Here is a 12,487-nt window from a genome sequence, read left to right on the forward strand (position 1 = left end):
AGCTGTGAGCATGTGGCTGAGAGCAGTGGAGCTGAGCATCCTCCAGATGAGATGAGCAGACAGTTGATTAAAAGTGGTGCCCTCTCCTTCCTCCACACCTCTTTCCTAGGGATGGTGTCCCAAAGCATCCCTCCACCAGAAATGCTTTCAGGGGCCCCCATCCTACCCTGGCAGCCTCCAGGCTGTGTGTAGGGGGATGCAGACCTCTTGGGTGTGAAATGCCCACTGCGTGGTGATGGTAGGGGTGGTATACTTGTTGCCAGCACAAGCCAGAAGTGACTGTGGTTTGTTTTCTTCCCTTCTCCCACCCAGAGTACAAGAAGAAGTACGGGGAGGAGCACGGTTCATGCCAGGCGGGGATCGCGGGTTTCTTCACCGAGGTGAGCAGAGGTGGTGTGGTGGGGATGGGGTTTGTAAGCAGAGATATCTCTGTGTCTAATGCTATTTTTTTTCTTTCTGCAGTGATCTAAACCATTTTTCCCTGAATGAGTTTGTTTAATTATGTGTACGTGAATATATAAATACATAAATTTGCACGAACACACACACACATATATATACACATATATTCAGAATAAGATAATAAACATTTTTTTTCAGTTCTGTTTCAGTTCTTCATTTCAAAAAGGTGGAAAAAATAGCATACAGAGCTGATATGAATACTGGATCATATTCTTTGCTATACAGCAGTTTATCAACCATGTTTTAGTTGAGGCAAAGATGACTTTGTTCCCTGATGTATCTACTGGATTTTTTTTAATTCTTCAAGATCTAAAAAACAAAGCCAAAAAAAGCCCCCAAAAAAACACAACTAGTTCAGTGCAGTGTCAGGCTCATTGCTGTCATGTCCAGTATATGCTTAGTCCTAAATACAGATGTGCTGGGCTGCAGACCTTGTTGTCCAGGCTGATACAGAAGTGATGTGCCCTCTGCACTGTCAGGAGCTGATGTCCAAGTAAACAGGAATGGCAGTCAGGCACTGTTGCCACAGTGGCACTGCCCGATAACTTGATGTATCATCGGCAGCATCTGTTTCCTGGCTTCCCTGCTCTCTCCAGCCTGTTTCTGTTCCCATGCTTTAAATCCTTCTTTGCTCACCTAATTCAAAAGACAGCTTTGAACTTCCATTGCTTCGGGCCCAGTGGCGGCTCCAGCACTACCAGACTGAGCAGGAAACGCAGATAAATAGCTTTTTGGGTCAAACAGGCAAGCCCCTACCATATTTTCAGTGCTGCTGATGGTCGTTGTTCCTGCCGGTAAACGATCCCTTGACCTCAGGGGCACGGCAGCTTCCAAGGAAAAAAGCTGTGGCTGAGCACATCCCATACTTTGTCTGGGTGTGCAGTCCTGTCCCTCTAGGATTATTAGGAAATTTGCTTGTTTAAAGTCCCTGCTACTGCAGCCGCTCACCCCAAGGGGTCTGTAGTATGGGAGTGATTTCCCACAAGGACGGAGTCCACCCAAGGCTTGCGCTGAAATGAGTGGTGAGGCAAAATAACTGTTTTCTGTCTTCCCTGTGGCTGGAGAAATTACCTAGGCTTAATGTTCTCCAGGCTTCACTAAATCCTCTGCTGGGGCTATTTAAACCCACATCTGCTGCTTTCCAAAAGCAAAGGTTTGCTGTGAGGATGCTGGAAGCTTTGAATCATGAACACATTCTGCATCTTCATCTCCTTTATTTTATTTTTTTCCCTAAATAAAACTATTTGGTTGGCAATAATGTCTTTATTTTTTGGAGTGAAGTTGTAATTCACTGAAACAAAAATAGTTGTGTCCTACCCCTATAAGCAACAGGTTTCCCTCTGACCAAAGCATGGTTAAAAAATGCTATGAGCAGTTTCAAATCAGTTCATGTCTTTACTCTGTCACATGCAGGTGTTTTGTGCTAATGCTTGATCCTAGAAAATGAAAAAAAGTGTGCCATTTTGCCAGCAGCAAATGAGCAGGTGATGTTCCATAAACAAAAGCAAATCTGAAAAACACCTATTCAAGTTCTGCTTTAAATCATGACAAAAATAGCAAAGAAAATCCTGGAATTGGGTTCACGTGCATGTTTAGGTCTCCATGTGTGAAAAACAGCAAGAAGATTTTCTCACCAGTTTGGAACTGGGAAAAGAAAAAGAAAGGGTTTCCCTCTTGTTTATTGTCCTCTTATGAATAACCAGCAAAACACACATTTTTACTTGTTACAGCCTGGCACTTGATAATGTGAATTTACATTGTTTTCCAAGTGTTTGAAGAAAAGAAAACTTTTTTTAAAAAAAACAAACAAACAAAAACAAAACAAAGACTGTTAGTGTTTTACATGGTCTCCTTCAATGGGAAAGAGCTCTGAGGGTTGAATGCAGTTGTAATATGAGAAGTACAGTTGAGGGTAGAACCAAACCTTCTAGAGAACCAGGGTATCTCCATGGTAGATATTTGGGAGCAGGTTTTGAGGTACACTCAGGACATAGAAAAAGTCACTTTAGAGAGGATGTTCAACTGGAAGCACTATTTTCGCCCAATTAATTTACTTTAGAGATGGCTGGTTCTTACAGTAGGCTGATAAAAACTCCTGCTTCCTCTTTCCCTGGTCCAGCACAGCCGAAGCATCAAGTGTTGCTCTGAATTTTTTCAGCAATGCTTGGAGTTCAGCCAGTAACTTCAGGATGTAGGATTCAACTTGAAACTCACCCTACTTTCCTCTCCTTACCTTTGCCACCATGGCTACCATTTAAAATCTCTGCAATGTCATTGTTGCAACTCTTCCAGCCTTGCTTGTGACTTTCTTGCATCCCCTACTCATGGGAATAATGGGAATTTTGTTGTACAGGTGTGCCAATGTACATTTGATTTTGATTTGAAAGCATTCTCCATGAGCATCTATATTTGGATGTTGGATCTGGGCGATCTCAGTTGACGTGTTAAAAAAGCATCTTTTTTTTCTTTGATTTCCAGTCTTTCAAAATCCTGATTTGCTCTTTGTGTCTGTGATTAAATATAGCCAGGTTTGCTCTGAAAGAGTGGAGCATTTTTGAAGACAGCAAAGCAAGATGCTCAGTTCTTTAAATGTGCACACTTGGCTTGCTGTCTTTGGGTCTTCTTGAGGCTAGCTGGGAAAGGCAGCAGGTAGAGAAGCATTTTTTGTGTGTTAGCAGGGAAAATTTTATGGCGAGTAAGGTTGAGGAGTGTCTTTTACTGAAGTTGCAGAACAGCTGAGCAAAAGCGGGCCATAGAAAGGGAGATCAAGAATTTCAAGGATATGTATAGTGACCTTTGTGCTTGGGAAGAAAGAGATTCTACATGAACACAGAATGGAGGTTCTTATAGATGGGCTTTTAAATGGTGTTTTAAGTTAATATCCTGTCCTTTTCTCATTATTTCATAAGGAATGAATTGTTGTCCAGTTTTGATTATTACTTACTGTTTCCCCATCCTTTCCTCACCCTGCTGTTTTTCCTGTTGTAGGAGCTGGTCATCATGGGGGCACCAGGATCTTATTACTGGACAGGAACAGTCAAAGTGCTGAATCTCACTGACAACATGTATTACAAACTGAATGATGATGCTGTAATAGCCAGGCGTTACACCTACCTTGGTAAGTAGCTCTGTGGTGCTTTCTGTGAGAAAGGTTGAGTTGAACAACATGTTTCAGGGCTTTTATGCTGTAAAGTTGATATTGATTTTTTGATGGTGTAGAGTATGTTTTTGAAAAGTGTGAAGAGTACCTGAATTAAAGGGTTACCTACTTGGAAACAAATGTAAGCAAGGAAACAGACAGACTAGGCCCCTTTTTGAAAAACTAGCAAATGAACAACAGCAACAAAAAAACAACCAGCCTTTTTTTTGAGTAATTTTTTGAGTAATATGGAAAGCGCATTTGGACTGAGAAGCAGGTTGGTAGTGGGCCTCCTACATTTGTCCTTTTACATTGTGATGGAAAAACTATGCGTATCAGTTAGGCTGTGTTTCTACTGTAAAATGGATACAATACATAATTACAGAAGTTGTATTGCAGAGACTAATTTGTTTGAGCAAAAATATTACCACGTAAGTGACTCATTGGCAGCAGAAGAAGGCTATGAAAAAATTGGCTTGAGAAGGATGGTTTGAGTAATCTTTAATGTTAACTCCATTGGTTTTACTTGCTCTAAAACTAGCTAATGTCCCAAGCATAATTAGTTTAAAGGCTTCCACCAAATCCCTAGTGCTCAAGACTTAGAAAGCATTTCAAACAATCAGTGGTTTGATATTGTTTGACTAAAGACTTGCACTGACCTGTCTTCTTCCCTTTAACCTTTAGTCTTTTAAAAAAATACCACTTGGGAGATGCTGCTTGGAGATAGCTAAGTGAGGAGTGCTTTTAAGGACATATTATTAATATTTAAGGACATACATAGATTTTGCCACTGATAGACCTGAAATATAGTGATTACCATGTAGACAAGTGCCTCATAATTTACAACAGAAAAGCTAAGTCAAATGCAAGACAGCCTTAGAAGGAAAGTACTCTGCTCTACGTACTCTTCTCTAGTTATTATATATATATCATTTTAATATAACAAATAAGATCAAATCTTTGATCTCCTTCTGTCAAATACACTCTTTCTTTGATCTATCCTCCCCTCTTTATTCTTGTGTAAACAAAAATCTTTTTAAGCCATTAACTTTTCTGACCCTTTTGTCTACTCTCCTCCATTTCCCTCCCCCCCCACCCCCCCCAAAAAAAAAAAAGGCATGTAATTTCCCCAGCTTTCCTGGGCAGTGATTTCAGCCAAAGGAGGAGACTTGTGTCCAGCTTATGTGGGACTGTTGCTCTTTGATGTGATACTTCTCTGCCATGATGTGCTCCCCTTGTTCTGTTTGTCTCTGTTTATATGCTGCTGTTTTACCACCTCCCTTTAGGGACTCGGGGTTACCGAACTGTTCCCTGTAACTGTTTTGTGTGCCCCCCTGCATGTTCCCTGCTGACACACACACCTTTTTTCTCTCCACTTTTGGAAGTGTACCAGAGGTTGTACTGCCATTTCCTGAAGCCTCGTGCTCTGGAACTGAGTGAATATTGGTGCATCCTGGACAAAATGGTTGCATAACACTAACAACGCGCAGTCTAAGAGGAGCCATGAAACCCGATGAGCATGCTCTAGATGGCTGACCTGTTTCTCAGGCTCTTTCCTTTTGTCCTTATTTATCTATTTATTTATTTTTCCTCTCTTCTCTCCCACCCCACCTCATCTCCTGCTCAGGATACGCAGTGACAGCAGGTCATTTCTCTCAGCCGACTTCCACGGACGTCGTGGGAGGAGCTCCCCAGGATGGAGGCATCGGAAAGGTGCGGCTTTTTGTCAAACAATAATGTGGTCGGATGCAACTGGGCAAGGAAAGTAGTATTGATGCAGTTCCCACATGTGTGACAAGCCAAGAGATTTTTGCCTACAGAGTAGTTTTGGAGCACTATGCAGGGGAGAGGTGAGGTAGTTTGATGAAGTCATCAAATTTTCTCCACCTGTCTCTTCTGGTGCTTGACATCCCTCCTCCCTCTCTTTCCTCTCTCTCCCACCCAATCTTTTAAATGGTTATTTTAACAAGACAGTGGCAACATTTCTTTCACACCACTTCTATTCAGGATTTCTAATGTACAGGCATGGCCTTGTGTAGAAATGTACAGACATACCTTGTGTAGAAATAAGAAAAATCGGAAAAAGAGGGTTAGTCCTCTACTTGTTTTCTTCAGACATTTGACAATGCTTTCCATGTAGACTGTATCCCTACTTGCTTCAGGGTAGCACTTCTAATAGCATGAAATTTAGTAGCCTTATTGATGTCTCTCTTAAAACGTGTTACAATACAATAGCATTTAATAGGTTAACATCTGGATTTCTGACAGCTGTGCTCAGAAATCTTGGTGACAAGCTCTTCAGAAGGCACAAACCCAAAGTTTTTCCTGTAGGTATATGTATGTACAATCCCAAGGGTGTAAGCCTGTGAATGGCTGGATGGAGGTAGCTGATGCATTAGGTGTGCCTGTTGTTTCTCTGTAGGATACCCAGCTGCTGTTGGTAGCAGGGTGATGGTAAGCACTGGGACCGCTCTATGCTTCTGAATCAAAAGTGGAGGAGCAGGACTAGGGAGAAGGAGGGAAGGGATGTGAAGTATTTGCTTTTACCACTCTTCCTTTCAAATCATTTTGGGGCCTACTATCACCAGTTGCTCCAGCAGACACATCTGGTCCTTCCACCTTCTTCCCTCTACTGCTCAGTTGTAGCTGAGTCCTAACAATAAGGAGTGAAAGGTCTCCATTAGCAAGAACACTGTCCTTTGTTTTAGACAGATTGTGTCCTTGCAGTTGCTGGGGGCAGCAGAGTAAATGGGGATAATGGAATAAAAGTAGAGGATGAACTTGGTATGTACACCTGGTCTGGCATGACTAGGACATACGGGATATAGCAGCAGCACAGTTGCTACTGAGAAGACGTGCACAAGATAGTTTCCTTATCCCAGGTGCTCTGCTATGGTTGCTCCAGTGCATTTTCCTTCCAACCCGTTTTCTCAGTGGAACAGATTTAAATTCTCTACAAGGAAGGAGAAAAAAAAATGCAGCTGCTAATGTGAGATCCATGAGGAAGCAGCTGGCTCTGTAGGTTAAAGACTGTTGCTCTAGTTGCAAAAGCTCCTGTTATTCTCACTTGGCATGGAATGTGGGTAGCAGGAGTGCATGGCAATGGGGGCGGTAAGAGGTGTTGGATGCTGGACATAATGCTGAACAGTCCTGTTGTGCTTTCCACACTCTCTAATAAGTTATTCCTTACCACTTCCCCAAGAGAAAGTGATTACTGTTCTCACACCCTTTCCATTGATGAGAAAGCCAAGAAACTTAACAAGACCGAGTCATTTCCCAAATGGCACCAGGAGTGTCCTTAGTAAAGCTGGGTTTGGAGTCATGACACCTGGCAACATGCACTCGCTGCTAAACAGGCTGCTGCAAAAACTGGGGAGTCCTTTATATCTACAGCAACAATCCACGGTGAATACGTGCTGTGTTCTCAGCTGAGAATGGCTTTGAACTCTGTCTCACCACCTATTAATAACTCTCCACATATTCAGCTATGTCAAGTGCTTGGCTCAGCCACACGGCCTTGGAAAATTAGGATCCTTCGTCCCACAAACAGCATGAAGACCTGCTGGGAAGAAGCCTGTCAAATGCTGGAAGAGTCTCAAAAAACGCTGACTGAGCCAGCCCTTCTGCCAAAGGGAGTCCCTTCCTACAAGCAACGTGCTTTAGGTCTTAAATTTTGGTACAAGATCTGTTACTGGACTTCTATCAATGCTTTTATCCCCAGGAGTTCCTGGTTAAGCAGTTTCTCCTATGGAAATGAGCAACAAGTGGACCGAGTTTGAATGGCTATGTATTTACAGATCATTTCAGAAGAAACAGTGCAAATGCCTTGAGTGATCTGATTGGGATTTCTACTCTAAATGCTAAACCATTACGAAGTTTGCAGTGCTGTACGTGCAGGCATGGGTCCCTGAGAAGGGAAGGCTGGGTAGGGGAAGGGAAGCAGCGTTGTGCCTTCTCAGCCCTTTGCCCTGCTCATTTCCTGGCATTCTCCAAACGCCTGTTGTTTGAGAGCTGGAGAGTTCCTTTATGGGTTGCTTTTAAGTACTCAGCACATGCTCACATACAAAAAAGTAGGTGACTAAATACTGTTCAAGCATCTCTTGTGACAGGAGGTCTGTGATTCATCAGGAAAGTGGGGAAGTACATGCTTTGTCTTTTAAAACAAGACTGAGCAATAAACTGTCTTGAAGTTGTATCTTGGCAATAGCCATGGCCACGATCATGATGCAGATACATGGAGAAAGCACCAATGCTGTGCCTTTATGTGCTTCGTAGTTACTATTGGTTAACCTTTTTCTTTTTTCACTTTTCAGGTTTATATTTTCAGAACAGACAGGCGATCAGGGTCTTTGGTGAAGATTTTTCAGGCATCAGGAAAAAAGGTGAGATTTTATGTTTATATGTTTTCATCTGAGGGTGGAGGGAGGGGAAATAAAGGCAGGTTTGTCTTAGAGCATCACTTTCAATTTACTGCTTTGTGAATTTTTGATCAAAGGCTGTTTTTCCTCATCTTTCCTGAAGATGTAAACCTATTGTACAGACCACCTGTATTCCCTTTGTCTTGCAATGGTGGCGACTTCAATCTCTGCTCAATGCCCATGGGACTGAAGTTAAGGGTTTTGCTGAAAATTGTACTACTGGTTCTGCCTAGCCTTACACAAATGTAGCAGCAGCTTCTGCTGTTGCCTTCTGAGATGTGGCAGAGCCCAGACAGGGACATTTCCTCTGACTAGATGTTACTAGTAGCCTGGAGCTTGGTTTATTACACAAAGCCCCTCTCTGTTTTTCTCTACCCTGCTGTGACAAGGCAGGGACATGAGAGTTATGCTGTTTTGTGGAGGAGCAGCTTTTGTGCCTCAGGAGAGGATGATTTTCCTCTTCCAGCCATGAATCAGTCCTGAGTATTTCTGTTATGATTGCTGCCTTAGAACTGAACCCTGCCTCCTGCCCAAAAATGTAGTGAATGCTGGTGAGATACAACTCCCCCATGCAATGTTGTGTTTGAGTGGGGAACGGCTTACATTCTTCGCTGGGAGCTTGCCGGTGATGTGTCACATGAAGAATGAAGTGGACAGTATGTCTAGGTGTAGATAAAAACAAACAAACAAAGGTTTATTTGGGAATAACACCCTGAGGACACAACACTGTTTACCCGGGGTTGCCTGTTTTCTCCTGGGATGAGAGGAAATGCAGAAGAAAAAGGTTACTGGCTCTCAAAAGCATCTGGCTCTAGGGAGATCTGCCATCCTCAGAAGGATCTGAGCATTTGACTGTATTATTAAGTGGGTAGTATATTAGCATGTTCCCCCCCCCAAAAAAAAAAGACGACTGTTGTCATCTTTAAAAACATGCCTGGAATACGTAAAAACTGCAAGGATGTGTGGGTAGATGCTGTGACTTGTGTTCAGGAGTCTCTGCAAAATGTCTTTCTCTGCGCTGTAGCAGAGTTGCCAACATCTTGAAAGGAAAAGCCCTCCCAGTTCATCTGGGGCACCTCCTGTGTTTGATTGTTTCCTGTTCATTTTTTTCCCTGTTGACTTTTAATTGCCCCTAAGGATGTGCTCCTGGAGAAGTATTCCTCAACCTAATAAATAGAGCTATCAGGAAGTTTCCAGGTCCTAGCCAAAAACTTTCATTTTTCAATGTAATCACATTATTCGTATATGAAACTTAACTAATCAAGTATTTACATCCTTCAAGTACTTCTAGGCTGTCATCACCTTCTTTCCCAGTAGTATGCTTTCTACAAATTCTGTAAAATCTGAGTGAGGATTGTATTTTAAAAGAAACCTATCCTAAATCACAGCTTTTCTGTTTTGTGACTGAAATATAACCAGACATGCTCAGCAATGAGCAATTCTTGGAAATGAGCTCTCAGCAAATGCTGTGTCCTTCCGAGTGGTGTGAAAGGTTCATTGCTCAAACATTCCTGTTAGACAGACATTAGTGGGCAGTTTCTTCCTTCCTTCCCTTTTTTTTTTTTTTTTTTTTTTTTTATTCTGTGGAGGCCGAACAAGGAAATCAGATGCAGAGATGAAAAAAGAAAACGTGGTGGCTCATTACAAATGTTAAGTGCACAACTGTCAGGTTCTCACAGCACCATGAACTCACCCACACTGCAGACGTACCACATTGCAGTTAAGTAAATAATAGCCTTCCCCTGAAAACTGCCTGAATACACAGTGAAATGCTTTTCATAACTTTCACTCCTTACCCATGAGAAATTTGTTTTAAAACTTTAGCGGATTAAAAAAATAAACAAATAAAAAATCCACAAGTGAACCTAAACTACAAAATAACTGGAATCAAATGATACTTGAGGTCTGACCTTAAACCCACACAAGCACAAAAATCTGAGTTACAAACTGAAACTCTATCCTTAACTCACCCCACTGTATAGATTTAGCAGCTTTTAAATCTTTTAAGACTCTAAAGAGTGAAGCTGCTGCTGCCCATCTCCTGTTGTGCCCGGTGGTTCTGGCTCACATGTTTGGAGCTATTGGACATGGAAGGCTGTGGTGCAGGGATCCACAAACAGGAATGTGAAAACATGCAAGAAGTGTGATTCATTCTTTTTAACCTAAATAATTACTTGTGTAACCTCAATTTTTCCTGCTATGTAAACAGCTCTCAAGTTCAAATATGAAGAGCTGTCTTTTAATTTTTCTTTTAGAAGTTACTTTTAGTTTTGAGACTATGGTTTTTAACTAGTCTCAAAGAGTATGCCTTGTGGTACCTTAGCAGAAGTGGATGAAATAAGAGCAGAATATCATTCTTGCTTTTGGCTTCTTTTTTGTGTTTAAATGTGTTTTTAAATTCATAATATGGATGCTGGTTGGGAGATTGTTAGTATTTCATATTCACCTGTATAAAAACGATGTAATGAATTTCTTAAATTTAAGCAATTTAGTTTTGTCAAGCAATAATAATCGGAGATGGAAGTGGCTTAGTTTTTTTCTGTGTCAACTGAAAAGTTTTTATTGTATGTGAGAGGAAAGGTTACTAACAAAACTCACAACCAGTGCTGTTAATTAAAAGTGACTGATACAAATAGAATATGTGAAAATATTCCACAAATGAGGGGTAATTTCAAATGCCTCTTTTAATGGATGCTCCTTTCTCTCTCCCCCCCCCCCCCCCTTTTTTTTTTTTTTTGTTTGTTTGTTTGTTTTAGGCATTGCCAGAAGATCTCTGGTATATAAGTTCAGGTCTCTTTAGGAATGAATATGGGCATGAATAATCACCAGCAAGGTCTCGGTTTGGGAAACTTATTTCACCCCCTTCCTGGTGTTAAGCATTTGACAACTGAAAGTTAGTCTAGGAAAACCTAGGTGTCTCACTTAAGCATGTGCCAGGGTATAGATTTTATTCTTCTGATAAGGCATCCAAGCTCATGCACTGTTAGAGTAAAATGTTTAATTCTTGCCTGAATTATCCCCTAAACTTTTTCTGTAGGAGAACTTGTGAGTGATAAAGCAGCAAGTCATCATTTTAAATAAAAAAAAAACAAAAACAAAAACAACAAAAAAAAGCACGCCTAAATGATTTCCTCCTGTGTGTGGGCAGATACTGAATGCTTTGTTGTGACTCGGCTTGGTTACAGATGGGCTCTTACTTTGGCTCCTCCTTATGTGCAGTTGATCTGAACTCTGACGGGCTGTCAGACCTGCTGGTTGGAGCACCTATGTTTTCTGAGATCAGAGATGAGGGTCAAGTCACAGTCTATATCAACAGAGGAAATGTGAGTATATCCAGGAGATGACTCGGTAAGGGATGAGGGTGTGGTTCTGGGCAGGGTAACGCCGATGTCCCCTCCAGCGTTGCATGGTGAAACTTAATGTCTCAAACAGTGGGGCCCTGGGTGTCTCCAACAGAGCATGCAGTCACGAAAAGCTCATCTGGTATCATGGTTTCCCAGACACCAACCCACATTCATCACAGAGCTGTGAATCTTTCAAGGAGGTCTGGGAAAGTTTCTGGTTTCATATTGAAACTTCGTGGTATTTGTGGCTTTACATGCCAAAACCAAGTAAAAGTCAGCAGCTTTGACTGAGTTTTCCTTCTGTGTTTTGGGTGGTCATTGGGACCTACGAATCAGAACAAAAATGTGTAGGGATTTAGGAGTCTTTTTGCAGGGAAAGCAGAGACTGCATTCATGTTACCTTTACATTATGGCTCATATATATCCACTGGTGGGAAATTCTTATCAGCTGATACTGTTGGATTTCTCACGATCCAACCACAGTCTTGGAAAAGTCTGACCTTTCTTCCATCACCAAAGCAAGATCATTATTATATCCTATTTATAGGAAAACAATAATTGTTTACTAATTATTGCACATTTAATATTCAGGTCCAAACCCTGCTGTCTCAAAGGGGGAGTTGTTACTGACTAAATTGATTTAATTAATCAGAACTTTGAGAACTTTAATACATGGAGTTTGTTTATGTTAGACATAACACACATTGTGAGTCCTATAGGCAGCATTTGAGAGACTTCAGAATTAGTTTTGTTGTATTTTTATCTTCAGTTATTGCTCCTCCTTTAAATGGACTTTACTTTTTCAGCTTGATCACAGGTTGCCCAACTTCTTATACTGCAGTGTGGCTGCAGTGTCATCAGAATACATCCAGAATTCTAAGCAGATAATACCTAATATTTCATGCTTACAGTGAGAGTATATATGATTTCATATATACCATCATGTATAATCATATACATGATGGTATATATGAAATCATATGTGATCATATATGATTATATTTGAATCATATATATCATATACATGATCGTATATATGAAATCATATATATGATTTTTATCTTCTATAAAATGATGACGTTAAATAATTAAACTCCTGCAGCAAGGATTACTTGAAGCAGCAG

At 41.2% G+C, this 12,487-nt stretch overlaps 1 protein-coding gene across 3 annotated transcripts in view; it reads left to right on the forward strand.

The window, feature by feature from the left end:
- Positions 1 to 12,487, forward strand: part of ITGA9 (integrin subunit alpha 9) — a 220,574-nt gene that overhangs the window by 22,878 nt on the left and 185,209 nt on the right. For all 3 annotated transcript variants that reach the window (XM_084508396.1, XM_084508398.1, XM_084508397.1), the window contains exons 5-9: positions 313 to 380; positions 3,451 to 3,580; positions 5,229 to 5,314; positions 7,915 to 7,983; positions 11,205 to 11,342. In XM_084508396.1, the coding sequence (XP_084364522.1) occupies positions 313 to 380; positions 3,451 to 3,580; positions 5,229 to 5,314; positions 7,915 to 7,983; positions 11,205 to 11,342 (491 nt within the window). The remainder of the gene's footprint in view (positions 1 to 312; positions 381 to 3,450; positions 3,581 to 5,228; positions 5,315 to 7,914; positions 7,984 to 11,204; positions 11,343 to 12,487) is intronic.

Source organism: Aythya ferina (genome assembly GCF_964211825.1).
Source record: "Aythya ferina genome assembly, chromosome: 2".
In the NCBI taxonomy this organism is placed as follows: domain Eukaryota; kingdom Metazoa; phylum Chordata; class Aves; order Anseriformes; family Anatidae; genus Aythya; species Aythya ferina.